We start from the raw sequence: 26,407 nt of genomic DNA, 5'->3' as shown, positions 1-26,407 counted from the left end.
ACTGTCTTGGAAACTTTTAAAATAATCTTACACCAAGGAAAACTTTTTATTAAAGCATCAATTACCAGTAATTGAAAAATACACGAGAAAAGACAAACATACAAAGGCAGCATCATACAACTGATTTTTAAACTCAGTACTTTTGAAATAGGAAACAATGATCTCTACCCCTAAGTCTGTTTATTGCCACAAACTGACTTGTAAGTTGGTCTACAACTGTTTTCAATCTTATGTTACTGAGTTTTTCAGCTTTATCTTATAACATTTTAGAAATATATTTCTCATAGTAGTAATTTCATACAATTAATGCTAGCAACTATAGGAAGCTTCCCCACATCACAAGAATTCAATATAGTTGTTGCTGTGGATATAGGTACCATTTGGGGTTGTTTACATTAAGACTCACACATTTAAAGGACATATTAATAGGCAAACTGTGGGGATCAAGAGCAGGAAACTAAGACCAGACAATGTTATCTTTTATTCTGACTTGCTAACAGAGAATCCATTGCTTCAGTTCTGCTGTTGGAGAAATAGTTCTGCCCAAAGCAGGTCACTCCATTTTGCATTTCCTTTTCTGAAAAATGACAGACTTTTACTAATTTGCACAACCAAATAAACAATTATCTTTAAGCTACCCAAAACCTGAACTACTTAAAATAAGTTATTCTCTTAATTGGTGTAGCAGCTTTGCTTCTGGAAAAGCAGTAAAACCCACTTTGTTCCAAAATGAGAATGTTGACTCAGAGCCTTGCCTGTCTTCTATCAGAGTGAGTCATGAAGGTGAACCTTCATAAACTCTGTAATGTAATAAACACAAACACGACCTCATTTATCAACACACAATACTTAGCTAGAAAAACCAAAAGAGCATACATATAAAGTAGAAAGGGGCTTGTATAAAATAAGAGGATGTATGTCATATAAAGTCATATACAGTAATAAAAACTTGTATACAGATGATTCTGCTTTATAGAAGTCTGTTTAAACTATGAATAGATCATTGAGTTTTCCTTTCCTAACATAATGAATGCCCATTCACTACAAGCTGGTCCTAGTTTCTTATAAACCCCTCGTTTCCTTGGATTTAGTTATTGTACCCTCATTGTACTGCCATCAACTTCTAAGCTGGGCCTGCCCAGCCTGCCTGCAAAGCCTCTCTCGGAAATACACCAAGCACATTAGACAGAGGCATCCCTTAGTGGAATTCTGCTCCTCAAGACAGGCTATGAAGGACCAGCATTTGGCCCTCCAATGTAAATACCTCTTATTTCACATTATCACAGAAACAGTGCAGTTCACTACTCTTTCCTTACTGGGAACACAGTAGCTGTAAGAGTTTTGTTCAGTTGCAGAAACATTTCAATACTTATTAATTCCAAAGATCCGAACACCATGCAGCTGTGGCATTTTGGGAATAAGTACACTCAGGAGAGAAGCTGTGTTTAGGATGAAGTGAGTTGGATCATACTTCGTATAGAAACTTGCCAGAAAGTATCTGCAGAGATAAAAAGTTAGAATACACATGGCATCCCAAAATGAAATTACCTAGAATTGAAAAATATTATAAAAAGGGACCACTAAACACAAATGCATAAAAATAAAATCATTTTGATACTAAATCAAAACATTTTGATCTGGAGTTTCAAAAATGAGGTGACACCTTACATTTCTGCAGTGTGCATAGAAGCAAGCTGATGTTTAGCATCCTTGAAAGCAGACGGCTTTCAAATAGGTTCCATACACCTATGAGATGTCAAGTGTAGATCTGTATTCAGTGCAGTTCTAAAGAAAAGATCTGGTTTTAAGCACCTGCTGTATTCCCAAGGTATTCTGTGGCTCAGCAAAGGCCACCAATGACTGGTGCAGAGCTTTGGAGACTAGCTTTTCCCACACACATGGATCAGCATCTTTGAGAGAAGCACATATTCAGTTGCCCTTCTGATGTTATCATCTTCTTGCTATAGCAGAGCAGTCTATAACCAGTCTAACTGGAACCCTGAAAAAGATCTTTTCCCCTAACTTTATAGTCTCACAAAGGGAGACATTTTGTATAATATGGTTAGAAAAGAAGAGTTACCTCCAAGTAAAAACATCTGTCAGAAGATTGAACACGTCTTTTTCAGAACTTTCTAGTGTAAGAAATTCTGTAATCTTCCACTTAAACCATATTCCTCAACTAAAAAAAAAATATTTAAAAACTACTTAATGTGCATGAGTGTTTTACCTGTGTGTATGTCTGTGTACCATGTGCATGCCTGGTACCTGCAGAGAACAGAGGAGGGCACCAGATCTTCCCACCTCGTAAATGGTATTACAGACAGCTGTGACCTGCTATAAGGGTATTGGGCATTGAACCCAGGTCCTCTGGAAGAGTAGTGCTTTTAACTAGTGGGCATTCTCTACAGCCACTATTTCTCAATTTTTGCTGCAAAATCTTTCTTCATGCTTTCACGGACTTGAAGACTGTTTTATACTTTCACTACTGAACAGAAGGGCATTGTCCATTGTATTCAGTAAGCCTACTGACTTGTTGCTAATGCCTGTTTGATTTATAATCTGGCAGAAGGAAAGGATACATCTTGGCATGTTTTTACCTTATCACACTTTCTTTTAATGGAAATTAGTAACATGTGAATGGAGTATATGAAAATTGCCCTACTCTTAAAATAACCTAGACGATTCTAAGGAAATGCAATTCCAGGTAGAATCAGCATAAAACAGTTTATTTGCTAAGGCTTACATTAGAAAGAGACCTGCAACAGAAGACAGAAGTTTCTGTTTAATCCAGGCTCTTGATTCAAAATAGCCACAAGATCTTTACCAATCTAATTGATTGGAATCTGTCCCTTTTTTCTTTCTTTTGAGATGGGCTCTAAGTAGCTCTAGCTGGTCTAGAACTTGTTATGTAGACCAGGCTGTCCTTGAACCCATTTGCCTCCATAGTCCTTGGATAAAGGATATGCTACCCACCCAGCTGGCTTGAGTCTGTTTCTTTATCCAAAAATCTGTGGTAACAGCATGTCACACCTACCTGATAAATTAAAGCAAATATGGAAGTACATTTGAAAATGATCAGGGCTGGTGATGTAAGTAACTGACTTAAGACTTCAGGGCACCCTGGGTTTGACGCAGGGCCACAAAAAGAAATAGAAAAAAAATCAATACTATACAGATGGCTTAAATGATACAATTATGCAAGGAATTTAATCAGAATGTTTGAAATCATAACTGTGGGTCAAAATTATATTTTAAAAACCAGAAAGACTGTATATAGATAGATCTTACTTGACTTTTTGGTATATCTCTAATTGAAAATTCATTGTATGTCAAGGATTTTTATGTATATTAAACTGCAATCTTCTATGTTTTACAGAAACCTAAGGGTTTCAAGAAAATGGCCAAAACAAAGCCAACAAGGGCCAGAGAAGTATCCTAGCTGTAGCGTCTCTGCACGTGCAAGGCCAATGTCATATAGCTTAAAACCAATACAGCCCACACCTGTACTAAGGACGTCTAACTGTCTTTCCTGCTATTACATTTACTTTTGTTAATTATAAAGATATTTTCCTTTTGAGTTTAATTTTACATGGGATGAAACCAACCCATTTCCATAAAATCTGATAAATATGAAAGGAAAAGGTCTATTGCTTTATGATCCTCTCTCTTGAAAATGTCCTCACTTATGAAGACATCTATCTTAAACTTACCTCTCTTAGAAAATCTTTTCCCTCACTCTAGACTGCATTGATTCTATCATGGATGTAGTTTTATGTATGAAGCTGTATGCTACAGTGTTAGCAATCTATGTACTTATGAACTCTTAAAAGGGAAAATATGCATTTCTGTTTCTCAATTACCCCTACATACAGCCAAGGGAGAAAAAAGAAGATGGTATTTCATTTAGAATCAATTTGACCAAAAGGACAAAAACAGGACTATACACAAAACATTCAAGAAATACTTAGGTAGAAATTGGGTAGGATAAAATATTCAAATGGAGGGAATAATGATGTAGGTACTGGGAGGAAAGCAGACACCAGATTCCAATAGATGCTTTACAAAAAATTATCTGACTTGTTTCTTAGAGCCTCAAGATTAAGTCAGGTACCATTAGTTAGATTTTTGGGGGAGAGGCTGGGTACGGGGCACTGATAAAAGCTGCATGTAGCTCAGGACAGCCTTCAACTGGCTGTGCAGGTGTGGACAAGTTGTTGAACTTCCTGTCTTGACCCCCTGAGAGCTGGGAGTACAGTGTACACTACCATGCCTGGTTTTATGTGAGGCTGGGAATCAAACTCATGGCTGTACGTGTTGAGCAAGTCCTCTCCTACTGAGCTACATCCCCAGCCACTGTCAGAACTGTACATGCAAGCACACCAAGCATATGAGATCATACAGGATTCAACGTAGGTCAGTCTCCTAACTGAAGTCTGACCTCTATGTTTGTAAACCAGTCTTTTCTCAAGAAGCGTGTCCTGAGCCATCTGAACAGAGATGAGTAGCCAATAAAATTATCATCATCATCATCAAATCATTGCTTAGGATGATTAATCTGACACGTAATACAGATAAGGTGTTTATAATTTCCTTATAAGAAACAAAGACACAATGTATTTGATTTATGAAGCAAAGAATGTTGAGATTCAATGATGAACAGTAGTGCTTCTAGCTATATTGATTCAAGTAAAACTGGTTTGTTATCAACTTGCTAAAAATGATGCCTGTGCCCTATGACTCTACTTGTGGCAGCTACTTACTGATAAAAATTCTTAATAAAGCATTGTTTTGAAATTCAATTAAATCTGATAAACACTTTTCTCCTATCCAATCCATTATATCTTAACTTTTCTACCACTTACAGAATTATTGGAGAAATTGTGAAAAATTTCCGAGAAGATGTAAACTGTACTCCATAGTCGAGCTGTTCCCAGTGGGTTAGGAGCCTTGCTCTACCCTGATCAGGAGTTTCAAAAGGCGTTCCTTTCACTGCATGCAAAAACACATACATCCCCTGAAAAGCAAGCAACAGAGGGTATCAAACAGTTTATTCTTGCAAGTATGTATCATGATGGCTCTAGGTTGTTGGTGAGTATATGATTTAAATTAAGGACAAGTTAGGTTATCATGTAATAGTGAAAAATTATAGTCAGTATCTATGTAGTATAAAGCTTTCTGGGGTACATAACTATTATTTGGTTAAAACCAATATAAGGGGAATCAAAAGTAACATGTTTCCATAAAATAAATGTCAGCATACACTACATCTATGTTTATTATTATTGCACTGTTCATAACAGCAAAGGAACAAGCCTAAATGCTCATCAACAAAGTAATGAATAGAGAAAATGTGTATTTGTATCCCTTGAAAGTTTTATTCACTACTAATGAATAAACAAACGTGTGTGCGTGTGTGTGTGTGTTGTGCATTACAAAGACAAGGTAAATCCTTTAGGGAAGGAGTAACGTGAGGAATGAGAGGAAGATAGAACATTGCATGTTTTCTGGCATGCAGCAGACTCTAGCTCTAAGTATATAAACATGTAGAACATGAAGGAAGTAGGAAAGGGATGAGGGAAGAGGAAGGGCTGAGAGGGAGAAAGGGATGAAAGAGGGCTACTACAAGAGGGAGGGGAAAATGACAAGATATGCTTATTTTCTCTCATATTAGAAATGTACACTTAGCAACGTGAAAGCAGAGGAGGTTGTTGGGGAGAAATGGGATGGCTGGTGGGGTACAGGGTGGGGACAATAGGAACACAGCATCAGTATTCATACTCTAGAAAATGCCACAATGAAACTTATTATTTTGTACATCGATTTTAAAAACCTTTAAAATGTGTAATGAAATGATAATTTGGACAGAAAAAAATTATTCAACAATACCTAAGCTATTGAGGAACGAATGCACATTCCAGAATACTTAACATTTAGTGAGTGGTTTATGTGTAGAGGACCTAGAACATGTATGCACACAAAACTGAGCAAGCTGGATCTCTAGTCTTTGAAAAATCCAGTCTTCTGAGGGATGATGAGACACAAAAAGAAGTAGGGCAGAAACTGCTATCCAAATCACAGCCAGAACACTCAAAGTATATGGTCTCTTTTTTTGTTCAGGTTAAAGCTTGGATGTCACCACTCCAACTCTCTCATCCATGATGGCTCAGTTTCAGTGACCACTTCTTAATTAAACTTCATTAGTAATAATTAACCTCACTTATGTGCATGCATGGATCCCAGAGCAATGAACTGTATTGATAATTAACCTCCCATTTATGTGCATGCATAGATTTCAGTGCAATGAATTGTGTTATTTGCATGTTTGTTTTCCACTGGCCCCAATACATGAGGAATAGGACCTAGAATAGAGCAGGATGACATTAAGCCAAGGTGTGTTTACATTATAAAAGGAAGCCACTTTCACATAGGCTAAAAGGAATAGTGAAACAGAAAATGTGTGTCTTTAAAATTCTCAAGAGTATTTAACCTCTCAAAAATTTAGACCTAGTTCTGCCATTTGGGGATGATAATACTCCCTCCAAGAGTTAAAAAGGTCATGAATTTAAGAGGGAATAAGAGAAGTTGGTGGGGACAAAGGGTGGAAACAGTGTAAATAACAGATTTCATGTATATAATTTTCAGAAAAACTTGAAAAGTTTAATTCCACTACATGTTTAAAATAGGCAGATTTTGGTGTATAGATCATTTATCACTAAAGCTGCTGTGGCTTGGTGAAGCACCTGGCATGCGTATGCTAAAAACCACCCTGGGTTCATCCAAGCACCTAAAACTAAAAACTAGAAAGGAAAGTTTTTCATAAAGTAGAAACTAGAAATAAATTGTAAAATATTAAGAAAACAAAATCAACAAGATAATCAGAGACAAACTGGGAAAAGGGATTAAAACTCATGAAATGTAAAAATTTTCTATAGTCTTCTGCATTAGTTAATAGACAATATTTTATTATGCTTTAATGTATGTGGATGTGGTTTTTATCTTAAACATAATAAAAGAGGTTAAAAATAATTTTTGATTAACTATTACTGTTTTATAAGGGAAAAAAGAACTATTCCGTAACATATTATCTGTGAGAATATAGGAAAAAGAACAATCCTTCTGCTATTTTCTTCAAACCACACTGTACTCACCAGTGTTTAAAATGTGATACTCAAAGTTTACCCCTCTCAGTGGAAAATAATAAAGTCTGCACTTGTGTGTATTTAGTTCTGTGATGGTGTCTGCGTAGCATGTGTAAGGTTACAGATCAATTCCCAGCAAAACAGACACACAGACACAGACACACAGACACAGACACACAGACACAGACACACAGACACACACAGACACACAGACACACACACACACACACACACACACACACACACACACACACACGTGCGCGCCATCTTTAGTGACAATCTCTTCTCTTAGTATGCTCACTTTTAGTACCTTTTATACAAAACCATTAATGATCATTAATGATCATTAGTCATAAACCAAAATAATTAGGAAAATAAAATACATATCTTGTGTACTAGCACTTAATAGTTACTGATTCAAAGAGAATTTTCATTCATAATCTTCAAGAATGAACTGTAGTGTGGCGTGAGGAAAGGGCTCTTGCTGAGGACCAAGGTTGGTTCTTAGTACCCACATTAGACAGCTCACAGCTGCCTGTAACTGCAGTTCCAAGGAATCTGACACCCTCTTCTGGCCTCCACAGGCATCTGAATGTATGTATGAATACACAGACATACATGAAAATAAAATACATCTTAAAAAAAAAAAAAAGAGGCCGGGCGGTGGTGGCGCACGCCTTTAATCCCAGCACTCGGGAGGCAGAGGCAGGCGGATCTCTGTGAGTTCGAGGCCAGCCTGGGCTACCAAGTGAGATCCAGGAAAGGCGCAAAGCTACACAAGAGAAACCCTGTCTCGGAAAACCAAAAAAAAAAAAAAAAAAAAAAAAAGAATGAACTGTAGTATCAAATAAAAGGTATCACTGTAGGCTCTAAAAAGCAGTGCAGGTTTTCATACTACACCGATTAGCTCCACTTTTGCATGCTTAAAAGCATTCAGAGTTCACACTTCTAATAGGTTGAAATGTAGGCTGAAATGTAAGCTATTTTCAAAGGCAACCTCAAGTTGCAGTCATGTAATTGCTATATTTACGGCTAGTTAAATTTAGGTTTTTAGTGTGGTGAACTAACAATAAATGAGAAACATGATTTCCTTATTGTGCCCACTAGTCAATCAACATCAAAACAAAGGAGGTGGGAATGGAAATGGCATCTATAATACATTTAAATATTATTTATTCAATAAGTACATACATACATACACACATACATACATACACATCATCAACATCATCATCATCAGAGATTGCAGAAATTAAAATATAAACAAGCCAGATGTGGCAGCTCAGTCCTGAAATCCCAGCACTTGAAAAATTGAAACATGATGAATGCCAAGAGTTCAAAGCCAGCCTGGGAACAGAATAAGAGCCTGTTTCAAAATCCAAAGTAATTATAAAACTCTGCTGAACATATAACAGAATGCAGAGGATCCTACAGATTCCCAGAGGATGTGAAACTCAAGTAGTTCTGCTGGACACGAATCATCCAGGCAGAGTGAGGAACAGGAAGAGAAAGCCTGAAGCCAAGGCAAAAACATAACAACAGTACTGTTTTTCCAAACTGTGAAACACAGCCTGTATTTCAATCAGGGGCTACATGACCAGAGATAGACTTTCTGTCTCTGTACTTAATAATTATTAACTATGCCACACAAAGAGCTTGGGATTTTACCATAAACACAAGGGAGAATCCTTGAAGGACTTACAAACAGGCCATGTGTAGATACACATTTAAAAAGTATTTCTAAGTCAAGTCTGAATAGGGGAGGGTAGAAAAGAGCCATATGAAGAGGAACACTACTGGAATAATTATCTGATAAAGAAATGAGGCTAGAGGCAAGTAAATAGTGAAACAGTAAACAAGGCTTTCATAGGAAAAAGCACTTACATAATGCAAAAGTGACCATATCTCCCACTCCAACAGGGCCAGGCTTCCGCCTAACTCTCTTGGAGTGGCTATTACTAGTGCCCACTTTGCTCATGGAAAGATCAGGGTGACATTATATTGCTTTACCTTTGAAATTCAGTAGTCCAGTAAGCAGTAAAGCCTTTAGATGAACTCTGAAAGGAAGGCAGAGAAGACTGTATGTGCTGAGAGTTAAGTCAGGACCATGATTTTGTGTGGTGTTTGCTTGCTTTCTTCAAGGTGATCTAAATACAAGCATCTTTTACAGATATAAACTGAAAGTACAGGTAGGCAGAATGATCTATATAGAATACAGAGCATAAAAAAGATAAAAAAAAAAGGGGGGGGGAACCACGAGTGATTAAAGAACAGATAAAAAGAAGACCCTACAAGAGGCAATAAGGAAGACAACCAGAGGTATACCAAGGACAAAATGATCCCACAGAAGCCAAGACAAGAGTTCTAGTCAAAAGGAGACGACCAAAGTCAAGTATTTCTAGAAATTACTATTTAAAAACTATTCACCATTGGTGGTACGCACCTTTAGTCCTACTTACTTGGGAAGATGAGGTGGGAAGATTATTTGAACCAAGTAGTTCAAAGCCATCTTAGGCAACATGGTGAGATTCCATCTTTCCCTCTTTTATAAACAAACAAACAAAAAAACAGGGTCTCTCTGTGTAGAGAACTTGATATGCAGACCAGGCTGGCCTTGAACTCATAGAGATCCACCTGCCTCTGCTCAGCTAGTGCTGGGATTAAAGGTGTATGCCACCTCCATGGGTGATTCCATCTCTCAAACAAGTAAATACAACAGCAATGCTCTACCAGAGTCTATCACTTAAATGATACTTATTTCCACAAACACATTATCCTGATCATCAACTTCAACAACATTTATATATATAAATTAACCAAAACATATAAAAACCTATTTTCTCTACTTTTTTTGTTCTCCTCTCTAACAAGTATACAATCAGTTTGGATTCAGTTAAAGTTCTACATTATCTGCATCTTTCCCTTTCCATTCTACATTAGTAAGTACTTCAAAGTTAAGAAAAGTCAGGGTGTTATGTGGGTTTTTCCCCCTAACAGTCAATTTCCAATGATAAATAATATGCTCAGTAATCAATGAAGTCTGTAATAATCTCTAATGCTAATGCATACTGCTAATACAAGAGTGTGAAAATCAATAAGAAATATTTAATTACCATAAGATGCTGAATGTGCTTAAGTGTAAAATGTTTACATTGAGTAAAGAAGGTATATTTAAGCAATTTAGAGAGACATTGCAAGGATTCAAACGAAAGATCTTTATTAGAGTTCAATTAAACATAAAACAATTAATGTTCAAGTATTCTAGTGAATCAATATATAAGCCAAATTACAATGTTGTAATTTTTATTCAAATGGCAAACAGTGGGAGAAGAAATTCTTAGAAAAAGGACTAATGTTAAAGTGTGATAGAAAAATATCCTAACCAACATTAAAATTTTTCAAAATTAACTCACAGTATCTCAAGCCACTGAATTACACATTTGTTTATGTTTGCGGGCTGAGTATAAACATGTACATTTTAAATAGGACTTTTTTTTTTTGTTTTTTCGAGACAGGGTTTCTCTGTGTAGTTTTGGTGCCTATCCTGGAACTCGCTCTGTAGACCAGGCTGGCCTGGAACTCACAAAGATCGCCTGCCTCTGCCTCCTGAGTGCTGGGATTAAAGGCGTGTGCCACCACCACCCGGCTTAAATAGGACTTCTATAGCATAGAATATAGAGTTGTTAACAAAATCCTTAAGGTGTTGGGCTGAGGTGTAGTTCAGTAGAGCTTACCTGGCAGGGCAAGGCCTTGAGTTCAACTCCCAGGACTGAGAACTACGCACCTTCCAAACACCACTAAGTTACAGTTTTATTTACAACGTTTTACAAACCTTCATGTTGTTATGAAAACACCAGTCATTTATCTCCACAACATTTCTCATCTTTCCAAACTAAAGATCTGTACTCACTCAACAGCATTTTATTGCTGCTCTCCCTTAACAGCCCCACCCCTCCCCACGCCCGGACAGACACAGAACCTTAGATTTTACATGATTAAAGTAAGACAGAATTCTTACCAGATTATGTATTATGTTCGTTAAGGTCCAAGCAACAGGAACACTGAAGAAGGGGATGCTGAGTAATACAACATGAAGCAAGCCAACTCCCAAAGCGTATGTCAGCCACATACCACGGCTGTTCATTACACGAGTATTGGGGTTCACCTCACTGTGGGCAACTCCGACATTCATGTTTGCGCTGTAGGAAAGAAACAAATCAACAATGCCATGAGCTGGAAACCTAAATACCCACAATTCCTCATTCTGACGTGGAACACACACCTTCAACATACACTGTCTACAGATGCTGATATAAGCAATAAGGAATCCTCACTGACTGACACTTCAGTCAGGCAGACAAAACTTACCTGTATGGTTTCTTTTTCTAAAGCCTGTTTTCTAGCCTGTCAGTTTTACAAAATGAAGTAATAGGGAAGAAAACTCGAACTGGATCCAAGTGTGTTGGTACACTCCTGTAATCCCAGCACTCAGGAGGACTGCCAAAAGTTGAGGTCAGCCTGGGCCACATAGCAAGACCCTATCTCAAAATTCTTTGACAAAAAAATATATGATATATAATGCAAGCAGAATAAAAGCCAGGGGCTAAATACATAAACAGAATAAACTAATTACTAGTTTTAAATTGTGCAAGTCAGCAGGTTTCCTTGTGGTATTTCCACACATGCCTATACCATATTCAAGGCCAATCCCTCCTATTCCCCCTCTCCTGCTCTCCCCTCTTCCTTCCCCTGGTAGTCTAGCCCATTTTGTATTTCAGGTCATCTTTTTGTTTTTGTTCCCTTTAGTTAGTTTTCCATATACTATTTTCATTCCTCTGTGTGGCTAGTTTTTGCCAAACATGGTAATCACCAGTAGAATTAATACTTTGAAAAGGTGGGAGAAGAACCGACCCACCCAGTCTTAGTGGCCAGATGCTAACAAGTAATGGAACATTTTAACCTTTTTTTCCCCCACAAGGTCAGACTCACAGGTGTACTCCTGCTTCAGCCTCCAAATGGTGGGGCACAAGTGTAAGCCACTACTGTCTTTTGAATAGTGAACCTGGAACTAACAAGCTCTCAGTGTAAGGGAAAGAAAGCTTTACGTGGTTAGGAGCTCAGATTGTGACACAACTAGGTTAAAGCCATGAATCTTTCTCATCATTTCTTTAGCCAAACTCTCCAATTAGTTTTTCTTTATGTCACCCCTCATCGGCTTTCCCCTCCTCTAATGTTCAGGTAGAAACACTTAAGAGCTGGTTTTAGTGCTCAGCCATCGTGGTGAGCATACAATTTACTGGGTCTATGACTTTAGTTTGTTACAATCCAACTTAAATGGGTATTGTCTGAGAGAGGGAAAATTGCTAGAACATTTCTCCTCCCATTCAAAAGCACACAGAACTCTTCTATTGCAGAATTTGCAGAAAGGGATTTTCACCCTGCTAAGCAAGTGTTTCTGGAGTGCAATGTTCTTTCGGCTTCTCAAGATCTCCGGAAATAGGCAATAATGAAAATTACTTTGGGAAAGTCTCGCGCAAATCTTGCTTCTATTAAGAACCCGGCGTCTATAAGGCCTTTTAAAATGTTAATACTTGGAACATCACACAGAATGTAAAAAACGCTGGAAGCAGGCCTCCAATGGCCACTTAGGCCAGCCTAGAAAAACCCTTCCCAGCAGGTGTGCGGCAGACAAAGAATTTCCTACCCGGCCCGGGCCTTGCCCGCCCGCGCACAGCCATGGCCAGCTCCCACCGCCCGGCTCGCAGCCGCGCATCCCTCGGCAGCCCCGTGGGCACGACGACCGCGAAGCGCACCCGCGGCCACCGGGCCTGCGCAGCGCGAGCGAGCGAGCGAGCCCGGGTCGCAGCGGAAACCCGCTCTGCCGCAGGCCGTCCGTCCGTCCGTCCATCCCGCAGCTCCCCGGAGCCTTCGAGCTTACCTGCCGCCAGCTCCCGGCGGCCCGCACGTCGCCGGACCAGCCCCGCGACAGCGACAGTACGTCCTCACGCCGGAGCGCCGCTGCTGCGCGGCGCCGCTTCCGGAAGCCTGCCAAGCCAGCGGCCGATTGGCTGCCGAACGCGCCGGTCCCGCCTCCAGCGGTGGGCGGGGCCAAGGGGCGCGCGACGGCCCGGTCCACCGAGCGCGCGCGCGCGCGCGCTGCGACCGTGCAGGCGTCCGGCAAAGTAGGCCCGGCTGCCGAGCGCCTGCTGACTGCACGCCGCGGTGCGTGGTGAGTGCCTGACCTCCCGCGAGCCAGAAGGTAGTGTCACGGCGATCGAGCACGCCCGGTGATGCTCGGGGAGGCTGCAGCCGCCTCCCGGGGCCAGGGGCGTTCCTGCGAGGCGCGCGCACGTGTGTCCATTTTTCCGGGCTTCGGCTAGGCAGTAGTGGGAGCTCCTCACACGGACCCTCGGTGTGCAAGACCTGAAAGTTTTGTCTTGCTAGAGAGTGTAGCGGCTTGTAGTGCTGTGTGTTGTCGCAAAATGTGTGGATTTGTGTTTATCCCCGATGAAAGCCACGTGTAGTACATCTTAAAGAAATGTTAATGCCAGAAGTTCGTCTCATTGAGGAAGGAGAGGAAAAGACTTGATTAATCCATTTTCTAACGAAACATCGTTGAAATTGCATTTTCTTTGCCTTGGTGGTTTGTATTTGTAAAAGTTTGTGATATTTATCTCAGAAGCAACTCTTGAAAACATTTTAAGTTGGCAGAATGCTTGCACGTATGTGTAGTATCTAGTACTTGTTTTGGTTCTATGGAACAGTTGGACTGGGTTTAAAATGTGTTGTTTTCTCCCTAAATTCTAAGTTCTCGAATCTCTTTCTTTTTGTAGATACATCCGTTTCTCTCAGCTGACTTTCTGTTCATAGCACACTTACAGCCGTGTTGATCTCCTTCAGCAGACATGAATCCTGTTCTGACACTGCAGGTGTCATGTAAACATGCATGCTGACCTGTAAACCTGGCATCACCCTTCTGTTTTTCAAAAGAGGTCTTCAGTGCACACTCCTTAATATACCACATTCCAGAGCCAAGAGGAAGGGCCGAATAAATAAAATAGCCTTTTATGGGTTTAAATAAAAAACAAGGAAGGACTGCCCAGTCTGTTGGTAGCTAAAGGTAAGGGGATTAGAATAGAGAAGAACTTTAGGACTGGCACAAGGCATTAGAATAGAGAAGAACTTTAGGACTGGCACAAGGCATTAGAATAGAGAAGAACTTGAGGACTGGCACAAGGCATTAGAATAGAGAAGAACTTTAGGACTGGCACAAGGCATTAGAATAGAGAAGAACTTGAGGACTGGCACAAGGCATTAGAATAGAGAAGAACTTGAGGACTGGCACAAGGCATTAGAATAGAGAAGAACTTTAGGACTGGCACAAGGCATTAGAATAGAGAAGAACTTTAGGACTGGCACAAGGCATTAGAATAGAGAAGAACTTTAGGACTGGCACAAGGCATTAGAATAGAGGAGAACTTTAGGACTGGCACAAGGCATTAGAATAGAGGAGAACTTTAGGATTGGCACAAGGCATTAGAATAGAGAAGAACTTGAGGACTGGCACAAGGCATTAGAATAGAGAAGAACTTGAGGACTGGCACAAGGCATCTCAGGAAGAAGGCGTCATGGGACCCAGGGAATCCTACCACATTGAGGTTAAGAGAGCCACATTGTGTAGGACGGCCTGCTTAGTACACATCTGGAAAATGGGATGAAATTAGAAAGGCAGGGCAGTAGGGAATTTGGACTAACATGCTTAGCAATTGAAAAAATCTTCAAAAACCTTAGAATAACAAAAATATTTAAATTATAGAAACAACTTGTAAATATTCAAGTCCAGACATCAATTAGGTAGTTATTGAAGTCATTCGGAGGGGAAATACTAAGGGGCCGACCAAAAGTGCTGGGAAGAGTATCATCCGAAGAAAGTTAGGAGGGACAGGGGGAGACCACGAAAGGAAGGTTGTGATCTTGTGCAAGTTGTCAAGCTCTTCAGTTCCATTTGTAGTAGAGGAATGGGAGTGTGTTGGGGGTTATAAACGAGCCTATGAAGTTCTTATGTTGTCTATTAATTTTATTACCAAACAGGAATTATAGAAAGATTCTGAGATACGGTAAAATTTAGGCCATCTATATTTAGAAGGAAGATAAATCAGGCCTTAGAGTCCAGGAAGAAGTTGGTAGAAGGTGCACTGGGGTGGGGGATGTTATGGAGGCCAGTGTAAAATTAAACATACAGATGGAGGGAGTTGAGACCGTGGCAACTTGCAGTCAAAAGGTTATGTAATTTAGGATAAGGTTTTGACAAGCATCCTTTGCATGATGCAAGCCAAGTACTTAAGGAGTGTGGGAGAGAGAAGGGTCATTCCAGTGAGTGATGGGAGAGGATTCGTTGTGGCTGATACTGGAAGTGATGGATTAAGAGGAAGCTGGATAGTGGGTTACAAATAGAGTCTGCTAACAAAGGCAAGTTCTTGACCGACTGTGGTGGCCACCAGTAGAGGCAGCAAAGCTAAGTGGCAAGCGTGAGGGAGGGGGGATGATAAATAAGGTCAGTTTTACAGACGCTTACCTGAGGCAGCAGTGACAGTTCCTGTTAGAAATGCCGGTCTTGGGAAGAGCAAGATCACATGACCATACAGATTTAGGTTGGGGCGTTAAGTTACCTAAGAAAAGGGTAGAGATGTAGGGGAATGCTCACCTTCCTGAGAAGAAAGACAAAGATATCAGAGACAGATAGATGGTAATATCTGGGAAGTAAACGAGTTTGGTCCCTCACTGGGCAGCAATGGTACAGCACTTACCTGTCATATGCAAGACCCTGGTTTGGTCCTAAGTACCAAACCAAAGAAAAACGCAGCATAGGTCCCAAGGAAAGGGTTTATTCCTTCAGAGTTCACTGCTGAAAGAGTAGAAGAATTCTGTAAAGGTGGTTGTAGCTATAAGCTACCTGGCAACGGTTTTAGAGATGATGTACCAACAGGGAATTTGTAACAGTAAGTAAGGGTGCTTCCTCACGCTTGGTCCCACGGAAAAGGAGAAGACTGCTGGAAGGGAGCGCTACAGGAAGGTTTTGGCTAGTTCTTGTTTGTAGGGAGGCTGGTTAGACAAAGGGAAGTGAAAAAGTGTTGGTGTCTTTGTTCCAGCTGCTACAACAAAGTACTGCACACCAGGAAGCTGATAAACAAAATAATAATAATTGTATTTTTAGGACTTTACCATTTATATGACATTCTACTCCCCCCCCCCCCCCCCCAGTAGGATCTTGCTATTAAGCCCAGGCTGCTTTGAACGCTTCATCTTCCTTGGCCTTGCAAGGCCTAGGATGATAGATAGCTATGTATGTGCCACTGTGCCTAGTTATTTTCTTCTTTGCTAAAACACAAAGTAATTGGTTTCACTGTGCCATCCCCCCATCCTCTCCTGTGCCTCCACCATGCCTGTTTTTTTTTTTTAATATTTATTTAATCATATATTTTATGTATATACCAGAAGAAGGAATCTGATCTCATTTACAGATGGTTGTGAGCCACCATGTGGTTGCTAGGAATTGAACTCAGGACCTCTGGAAGAGCAGTCAAGTGCTCTTAACCACTGAGCCATCTCTTCAGCCGCCCACCGTGCCTGTTTTTATATGTACTTTTTTATTTGATCCTTGCAACAACCAGCAAGGAGTTATCTCTGTGTTTATAGGTGATAACTTGTTTGTGCAGAGTAATTTGAGTTTGCTTCAAACTTAGTAAAGATCCTAAGACCTGGGTTTGGGCCTTTGGTCTGTTTTTCTGCTGTACCAATCAGCTTTGCCTTCCTTTTGTGTAGCAAAAAAGGCTTGTGAATTATAAGAACCCCCAGAAGGTTAGCCTCTTCCTGGAAGTTCATAGATAAAAGTGTTACAATGCCACCCCGCCCCCCCCCCCACCTCCCCACCCGGGCCTTGCTGCCCAGTTACTAGCTCTTTACATGATAGCTGGCTTTATGTTACCTGAGAAAGATCCATAAACTGACCTTTTGGTTCCGAGCTTTGTATTATCATTTTGTTTAAAACTAGATTCTATGGGTTCAGTTCATATGAACATGTGGAATGACTTAGAGGTTTGTTTTGTTTTTCAAAGATTGAAAAACAAAACAAAACCAAAAACAAAACTTAACATTCTAGAGGAGTTACATGTTGTCAAGCTAATCATGATCGTCACAAAATATTTTCTGAAGTTAGGCATAAATGAAGGCAGATAGAAAGCTCCCTCCTTGCTACATGTACATTTGTAGTTGTAGCCCTGAAGAGGCACAAGTAAGAGAATCTCTGCAAGTTTGAGGCTGACCTGGTCTACTCCATGAATTTCAAGCTGGCAGGGCTACATACAAACAGCAAAAGTCCCCCCCGTGTGTCTTTTAAGTAATGGGATTTTCATTTTAAGTTTTGGGGATTTTGTTTTTGTTGTTTCTGTTTTGGTTCATCATATGAAGAGCCTGTAATACCTGCACAGAGATTTTTCACAGCATGGTTAGAGACAGTAATGTCTAGTAATGCAGAAGATAGTTATTTGACATGTCTCGGGCCTGACTAATTTGTATTAAAAGTGATTCTAGAGTCTTGAGAGCCAATCCAAAAGAGCTCAATGGTCTAAAAAGGCATTATAGAGCTTCAAAACATTTGCATGACTAATGACATGTCAGTCAAGCTGTTGAGTCACATGATTGAATCATTATCCACATTCCAAGTTGTCAGCATCATGTGGTCATTGCTAGCCAGGCACATCATACATTATATATATATATATGTATGTATATATATTATTCAGCAGTTCTTACCATTCTTCAATTATTGACAGCTAAATGGTGATTTTTTTTTTAAGTCTTTAAAATTCATTTGTCTCCATGATTCTACTGCCTTCAATGACTCAGCAATCTGATGTAATGAGTTTGGACCAGGACATTTAAGGAAATAGATTGGAAGTAAAATTTTCAATCTAACTTTTGAGAAGTAATCATGCCCAACCACTCATTCTGTTTTTATTCCTCTTTATTACCTGAAAAACACCTTCCAAGATTAATGGTGTGTAGTATTTGCAGAGTTGAGGCCAAGGGACGTTTGTAAAGACACAAATGAGATGAGTTCAGCAGACCTTAATGAACAGGGTGCTGTGACTGCTGAGGAAGGTGAACAAACAGCCTGAGGTGGAGCAGCTGTAAGGCAGATGTCCTTGGAGTACATTTGGGTCAAGTTGTAGTGAACTCTGACCAAGTTTGTGGTTCTGCACGTCTTGTGATACGTCATCAGGAAATCATGTATACGAACCTTCCTAGTTACTTCCTGGCTTTTTGTCCTTTTTTGTGGGTCAGGTGGAGGGAAGGCCAATATAAGCAGCTCTTTGACCTAGAGAACGTTCACGTTTATAATGTGCACATCTTAAATGGTGATAATCATGAATGCTTGCACAGTGTCTCCTTTTCACACTTAGAGAGATTAAAGGCAATTCATATATGAAGAGCTTAGAACAGTGTCTGGGTGCTAGATTTCATAAGGGAGGGGCTAAGTGTGAAGATAGAAGAATGTGAGAACTGGAACTCATTCCATGTGGGTTTGACTGCCTGATTAATCGGGATGGGAATAACTTGAGTTTGAGCTGGTGACTCCAGCAGGTGGTTGGAATTTAATAGGACAGAAGAAATCGGAATGTACATGTTGGTTATATTCAAAACCCTTGGAGAAAGAAGTGGAAAGACAGTTCTTTCCCACTTAAGCCATTTGTGGACTTTCTGTCTTATTTGTTAAGTTTGCATGAGAGCAGTGGGTTTTGTTATGGCGTTTTCGTTCATACATGTGTTCTTCTTTGTTCTTATTCTTCTCCTCCCCGGTTCCCAATTCTTGCTCATTGTTTGGTTCCCTCCCTCCGTTAGTTAATGCTTCTGCTTTCATGACACATGTGTTCTTCCGTTTTACCTCCTTCCCCTTCCCATAAGATCTCTTTCCCTGGGCTGCAGAGATGGCTCAGAGGTTAAGAGCACTTGCTGCTCTTGTAGAGGACCTGGGTTCAGTTTCTAGCACCCATGTGGTGATGAAATGATCCATGTTAGGTAGTTATTGACAACCACTTGATTAAGCCAATTAAAAATTTTAGTCCTTTTTTTATGATGGCTCACACCTGCCTCTTGGTGCTTAAATTCAGGATACAGTGTTGGTTTTTGTTTTTTTGTTTTGTTTTGTTTTGTTTTTGGTTTTTCGAGACAGGGTTTCTCTGCGTAGCTTTGCGCCTTTCCTGGAGCTCACTTGGTAGACCAGGCTGGCCTCGAACTCACAGAGATCCGCCTGGCTCTGCCTCTCGAGTGCTGGGATTAAAGGCGTGTGCCACCAACGCCCGGCCAGTGTTGGTTTTTATGCGGCGGTGCAATGTTACCATTCGAGAAAAGCCAAGAAGCACAACAAAACCCACTATCAGACTTTATTAGGGAAGGAGGAACAGAAGAGAATGTGCTTAGGCCTAGCACAGAAATTACGTAGGACATAAAGCCCTGGACTGTGCCTGTGCGGTCATGTAGCTGGGGGAGTGGCCAGGAATTCCAACATACAGTGCTTTAAAAGGCAGTCACAAAGGCCATAATTTACAACATAGGTAGATGAGGGTCAGAGTAGCTTGAAGCCACCAGCTGGGGAACAGGTGTTCAAATGCTTGATACTGTGAGGGGCATTCGTATTCAGAGTCTAACCTCATGACCCTCTGGGCTCCACTGGACTCTTGTCACATGACCTTTTCATCGCTAACATTATTGATTCAATCTTTTCTTTGTTTTAGTTTGGCTAGGGCTTTGTCAACCTCACTTATTTTTTTTAGATTAACAACTTTTGACTTTGCGAATTGCTCTTTTACAACCTTTTATCAGCTGCTCCCCTGATCATTATTATTTGCTCTCTACTACCTTTGGGTTTGGTTTGTTCTGTTTCTGAGACATTGAGGCACATCATTTGTTGGTTACTTGAGAGCTCACTGCTTTTTTAGTGTAAGCACTAAAAGCTCTCAACTTTCTTTTGAAAATGGTTCTATTTATATCCCAAAGTTCTAGTAACTTGTTTTCATTTGATTCTAGAAAAGTAAAAACTTTCCTCTCTGCCAGCTGGTCATTCTAGAGTGTACTGCTCAGTTTCCAAGTACCTTTATGGCCTCTTTTGTTTTACCTGCTGTTGATTTCTAGTTCTCTTCCATTGCTGTCTGAAAAAGACAAGAGATGATTTGATTCTTTAAATCTCAGTTTGTGGTTGACAGTGCTATTTTAGCAAAGGTTCCATGGGCTGCTAAGAATGTGTACTCTGTGTCTGTTGGATAGTGTATTTTGTGTACAGAGATGAACCATTAGATGTGTGGTATGGTTTAACTATCAAGTTTCTCTGTTGATTTTTTTAAAATTTCGATGATTTGTCTAAGTAGCACTATAAGAAAGGACGCCCTGTGCCTTGTGGGTCTGCATTCTCGTAGGCATGCCTGTCACGCTGTCTTTCCATGGTGTTAATTATATGAATAAATCTCTTATCCCAGAAGACAGTCTGCCACAGGGTCCCCTGTGAACCTCAAACCCAAGCCTTTCAGTGTCATCTTTTGGAGGAGTCATGTTGCTTTTATTTCTACTATTTTCTGTGTTGTGATTTGTGCATCTGTTGGTTTTGTTTCCCTCCTGGGTATCATGGAGGGTCTTGGTGAGTGGGTCTCTCTTGTTGGCTCAAACCTAGTCCATTTCAGGAGGAGAATCTGGGTTTGGATGGGTCTCCTGCCCCTCCCCCTGCTGTGGGCCGCCTTGCTGTACTGCTAGTACTTCTCAGTGTTGCCCAGCTTCTCCGCTGCACTTGGCAAGCTGCCCTTCTTTACCTGTGTGAACTGCAAATCTCTTCTCTTTCTCTCTTTGCACATAGTCTGTCCTGTCCTAGTCACTTAAATCTTTAATCACTTAAATATTTTTTATTTTTATTATTTTGTTGTTCAAAACAAATGGTCTTATTCTTTTTTCACCACTTCCTCCTTTCCGTTTCTCCCTCCAGCTCCTTCCATGTCTGGTCTATTTTTTCCTTACTCTGGTGCTGCCAGAGGGATCTTCCGGTCTGACATCTTATGAAAGTCTTTCTCTACTTCCCCAGTCCCATGGAGGGATCTTCCGGTCTGCCATCTTACCTGAAAGTCTCCCGGACTTACTTTTAGAGCTGTTTGGTGGCTGTGCACTTGTGAGAGGTAACTAATTACACGTTTCAGGACTTCTCGTATCAAAATCTTGACCCTGTGTTTTAATAACTGAAGGAACTTAGTTTCTTCTTGCATAGCTCAGTAATCTTACAAAATGGAGATGGTAATGGTTCCTGATTCTAAGGATATTGGTAAGGAATTAATTATTTCATACTGAGTGAGCTTACAGTCAAGCCTTGCGTTCATAACGGCTCAACACAGTGGCTCTGCCTGTCATCTGTTATTACTGTCTGCCCGTAAGTCCGTTCCTGTTTTACACCTCCTGCTTCTGTTATAGCTGCTCTGCTGAGAGCCAGGATGAAGCAGTTGCCTGCAGCGACAGTCCGCCTCCTGTCCAGTTCCCAGATAATCACATCCGTGGTCAGTGTCGTGAAAGAGCTCATTGAAAACTCCCTGGATGCTGGAGCCACCAGCGTGGAAGTCAAACTGGTGAGTGTCCCTGGGAAACAAATGCCTGTAGAGCAAAGTGGGCCCGATAGATTTTCCTGTTACATTGTTGCTTTTTTCTCTTTCCCAGGCATTGGGCGTTTTTTAACTCATTTTAAAGAGTAGATTGTAATTTAAACCAAGACTATAGTAACACTAAAGGAAATCACAGACGAAAACTTACACTAGATAGGGGTCTTTCACCCAAACACTCAGTTGAATGTCTATTTTCTTTTAATATGTGTCCTTGGTTATTTATATGACCTAAATCCAGCTTCTGAACACACAGCACACACCTCTGGTGTGCATGCTGCCAGGACATGCCTACAGCACCTCACCGTGAATTCAGACTGTTGCATGCTGTGAATTATTCTTACTGTACATGCTAAGTTTTCTGCTCTTATAGACACATATACATTCAATTGTGAAAACAAAGGCTTTAAATATTTTCCTACCATCATTCCTCAGCAGGTGAGCATGTAAATCTCTTTATTTTCAAATTACTATACTCTGTTAGAATATTAAGTTTTTAAATTTGCTATTTTAGCTAGTGACTTAAATTTCATTTAAAAAAATCATTATATGAATTTTGGGTTGGGATTAGCATATCCTTTCTAACAGTCTCTGAAATGGCCCTGTCTTAGTTACTTCTCTTTTGAAGTGACACCATAAACAAGGGAACTTATAAGAGAAAGCATTTAGTTGAGGGTGGGTTTACAGTTTCAGAGGGTGAGTCTGTGACCATCATGGCCAGGCAGTAGACAGGCATGGCACTGGAGCAGTAGCAAAGAGCCTACATCCTTATCCTCAAGTAGGAGTCAAAGAATACTAATTGGGAATGGTACCAAAGGCCACCTTCTGAGACACACATCATCCAAGGCCACACCTCCTAGTTTTTTCTCCAAATAGGTCCCACCTACTAGTGGGACTAAGCATTCATATATGAACCTATGAGGGCCATTTCCATTCAGACTACCATATTCTACTCTCTGGTCCTGTATTAGTCAGGGTTCCCTAGAGTCACAAAACTTATAGAATGAATTTCTCTCTCTCTCTCTCTCTCTCTCTCTCTCTCTCTCTCTCTCTCTCTCATCTCTCTCTCTCTCCTTCTCTTTCTCTCTCTCATATATATTCATACATACATATAAATTTATTGGGATGATTTATAGGCTGCAGTTCAACAATGGCTAGCTGTGAATAGGAAGTCCAAGAATCCAGTAGTTGCTCAGGCCCACGAGGCTTCTTCTGTATGTGCAGGAATCCTGAAGAAGCAGACTCCAGTGCCAGTGAAGGAGTGGATGGGCTGACAAGGTGAGGGCAAGCAGGAGAATAATGAACACACACCCTTCCTTCTTCCCTTGTCCTCATATAGGCTTCCAGTAGAAGGTGTGGCCCAGAGTAAAGGTGTGTCTTCCTGCCTCAAGATCCAAATCAAAGGCATGTAGTCTTCTTGCCTCAAGAATCCAGATCACAAGTGTGCCCTCCATTTCTGGATTATAGTTCATTCCAGATATTGTCAAGTTGACAACCAAGGATAGCCATCGCAGGTCCCCAGAAGCTTGTAGCCATATAATAATGCAAGATACATTTACTTCAGCTTCAAAAGTCCCCATAGTCTTTCACAGTCTCAACATCTTAAAAGTCCGAAGTTTCTTCTGACATTTAAGGCAATCTCTTAACTGTAACCTCCTTTAAAATCAAAATCACGTTATATACTTCTAACATACAATGGCACAGAACATACAGGGCCACTCTAAGGTAGGAGAGTGTGTAATGCGGAAACCAGTAGGGCAAAGTCCAAATGCTGCAGCTCTGTGTCCAGTATCACAGGGCACAGATGACTCTTCAGATCTCCCACTCCTTCAGCTTTGTGGTCTGCAACACACTTCGCTCTTGAGCTGGTTCTGCCTCCCTGAACACAGCTCTCCTCAGACATCTCAGGGTTCTGGCATCTTCAACATCCTGGAGTCTTCAACACAATCCAGTCTTTCCTGTCTGAGCCTCCATGCAGGGACTCACTCCCCATCTGGTCTCAGCAAGACCAAGGGGGAAGATTCCCCTGCTCCTTGGATTACATTTGCAGAAGGTTTGATTTGTTGATGTTTTTCTTTGTTGCATAAGCTTCCTTTAATTCCTAGGCCTTTTCTTTCCACAGTTTGCAGGGTTAACGGGGTGGGGTCTTGCCCTGAGACCCCCCCACCCCCAATCTCTTTCTGCACAAACCAGTGCTTCAACATGACCCTTATATTCCCTGGTGCTCCTTTGATCATCAAGATGTGTTTATATTTCTGTTTGCTCTGCTTGCTCCTCTACAGTGAAGATCTGCATATCAGTCACTAATAACCACATGACAGAGTCATCCTTGGCTGTCTTGAAATCTCCTCTACTAAGGACAATAATCCCAAACTCTTCAATTTAGCCTGAAGCAGATTCTTAGGACAAGGTCAAAAAGCAGCTACATTCTTTGCCAACATAACACAAGAATGGTCTCTAGCCCAGTTGCTAATATTCCCCTCTGAAACTTCTTGAGCTAGGCCACTATAGTCCAGATTGCTTTCAACACCACTGTCTTCCAAGATTGTACTAGGATGGCCCATTAAATCTACGTTCAGCCTTCAACAGCTTTCCTATCCAGGGTCCCAGTGTTTTCCATATTTCTCCAAGAAGCAGCATGGTCAGATCTGTCACAGCAATACCCCAGTCCCTGGTACCAATTTGTGTCTTAGTTACTTTTCTATTGTGAAGGGACTTGCTTACAGTTTCAGAGGTGAGTGTATTATTATCATGGCAGGGAGCATGGTGGCATGCGGGCAGGCATGGTGCTAGAGAAGGAGCTGAGAGCTACATCCTGAACCACAAGTTGGAGGCAGAGAAAGAAGCTGGGCCTGAAGCTCATCCCAATAGACACACGTCCTCCAAATAGGCCACACCTCTTGTTCTTCCCAAATATGAGCCTATGCGGGCCATTCCAATTCAATCCACCATAGGCCCTAAATGTATTTGTGCAGTTTTATACAACATACATACACGAAAAGTGTGTTATGAACATTGACAATTATAGAGTCAGATCAAACCTTAGAGCTTTGAAGATGTCCTGGGCTAAATGTTCCTCCATGATTTAATTATTTAAAAGATAAGCAAGCAGTTCTACCGATCACATCAGTGTGCAAATATGTATTCATCTTTAATAAATGGTAAAATTATATGTATAACAAGGTATTATTTCAGTTATTAAGTATTGGGTTTGTATCCCTATTTTATATATCTGTATACCAGAAATTGTGTACAACTTTGGTGGGGAAGAAATTATGGATGGGAAAAGCTTAGGAAGCACCAACAGTGTTTGTGACATATTGCAGTTAGTTTGAATGTTTTTCCCCCTCATTTTAAATTTCAAGCTCATCGAGTTAGACCCTATATTTCTGTGTCTTCCCTACCTGTCTGTTACCTGCTATATACCAGGAACATAAGTTTATATTACTGAACGTAAGAATATGATTTTTTTTTTTTTTTTTTGGTTTTTCGAGACAGGGTTTCTCTGTGTAGCTTTGCGCCTTTCCTGGAGCTCACTTGGTAGCCCAGGCTGGCCTCGAACTCACAGAGATCCGCCTGGCTCTGCCTCCTGAGTGCTGGGATTAAAGGCGTGCGCCACCAACGCCCGGCAAGAATATGATTTTTAAAATCTAATTATCAGATATTTGTGTTATTGCAAGTACTGTGACATCATAATTCTGACAGGGATAATCTGTGATAAAAGGATCTCACTTTTACTTATTATCAGTTAAAATTCAGATTGCTATCATAAATCTCAAGCACTTCTCATAAAAATTGCATTGACCATTTTACAAAAAGTCAATGTTCCTAAAACTTGCCTAAGTCACTTAATTAGCTAGTAGTGAATCTGAGATTGAAATAAAGTGTTCCTGACTTAAGGTTTCTCACCTATGTCCAGGGTGTATGGGGTACATCAGGTTAGGTGGGGGCCTCTGTCAGGTGGTTACTAAGCTCCACTCTTATAGTTTCAGATTATAAGTGAGGCTTGAGAGTGTACATACACACGCTGCTGTACATCCAGAGAGAGTATACAACTGCTGCCGCCGCCGCTGTACCACAGAGCACTATTGCAGAACGTCTGCCGTTGTGCCTTTAAATCAGCAGTTCTCAACCTGTGGGTCACAGGGGTCGCATATCAGATGTCCTGTATATTAGATGTTTACATTATGATTCATAACAGTAGCAAAATTACAGTTATGAAGTAGCAACAAAAATAAGCTTATGGTTGGGGGTCACCACAACATGAGGAACTGTATTAAAGGGTCACAGCATTAGGAAGGTTCAGAACCACTGCTTTAAATAATATTCTATGTGCTTAAAATGTGAGAAACAGTTTATTGAATTAAAACCAAAGAGTGACTATTTTTCTTAGGTATTTTGTATAATTAGTCTGATTAGAGAGAGTATAGGTAACAATAAGTACAAGTGTCTGTGTCCTTATATCTGACCGATATCATCTAAGACTCCTAGGGAGGCAAAGATACATCTCATTCTTACTTCTTGTGGGTCTTTCTTTACCTTTTCCTCAGAAAAAACAGAAAAGTTTTGTTTATTTCTTGA

General features: G+C 40.5%; 2 protein-coding genes across 14 annotated transcripts in view; one reads left to right on the top strand and one right to left on the bottom strand.

Moving 5' to 3' along the window:
- Positions 1-27: 27 nt before the first annotated feature.
- Ormdl1 (ORMDL sphingolipid biosynthesis regulator 1) lies at positions 28-13,203 on the bottom strand. Of its 2 annotated transcripts, none has more exons than XM_006974849.4 (4): positions 13,078-13,203; positions 11,158-11,338; positions 4,863-5,014; positions 28-1,498 (listed from the first exon to the last, which is right to left on the bottom strand). In XM_006974849.4, exons 2-4 carry the CDS (start codon positions 11,329-11,331, stop codon positions 1,363-1,365), a joined length of 462 nt encoding a protein of 153 aa, XP_006974911.1. In that variant the 5' UTR covers positions 11,332-11,338; positions 13,078-13,203; the 3' UTR covers positions 28-1,362. The 2 variants fall into 2 exon arrangements, with proteins under 2 accessions (XP_006974911.1, XP_042116357.1); XM_042260423.2 differs by lacking the exon at positions 13,078-13,203 and adding an exon at positions 12,844-13,061.
- Positions 13,204-13,232: 29 nt separating this feature from the next.
- Positions 13,233-26,407, top strand: part of Pms1 (PMS1 homolog 1, mismatch repair system component) — a 98,009-nt gene continuing 84,834 nt past the window's right edge. For 2 of the 12 annotated variants that reach the window (XM_042260420.2, XM_076550436.1), the window contains exons 1-2: positions 13,233-13,368; positions 21,645-21,796. In XM_042260420.2, coding sequence (XP_042116354.1) covers positions 21,665-21,796 — 132 coding nt within the window. In that variant the 5' untranslated portion in view covers positions 13,233-13,368; positions 21,645-21,664. Of the gene's footprint in view, positions 13,399-13,425; positions 13,552-13,585; positions 14,260-21,173; positions 21,356-21,644; positions 21,797-22,962; positions 23,105-26,407 lie in introns of those variants that run through there. The other 10 variants (XM_042260416.2, XM_015993726.3, XM_015993728.3 and 7 more) reach the window with 10 other exon arrangements.

This window comes from Peromyscus maniculatus, chromosome 13, assembly GCF_049852395.1.
Source record: "Peromyscus maniculatus bairdii isolate BWxNUB_F1_BW_parent chromosome 13, HU_Pman_BW_mat_3.1, whole genome shotgun sequence".
NCBI classification, from domain to species: domain Eukaryota; kingdom Metazoa; phylum Chordata; class Mammalia; order Rodentia; family Cricetidae; genus Peromyscus; species Peromyscus maniculatus.
The sequence above is the reverse complement of the archived record's forward strand: the minus strand, read 5'-3'. Positions and strand labels throughout refer to the sequence as shown.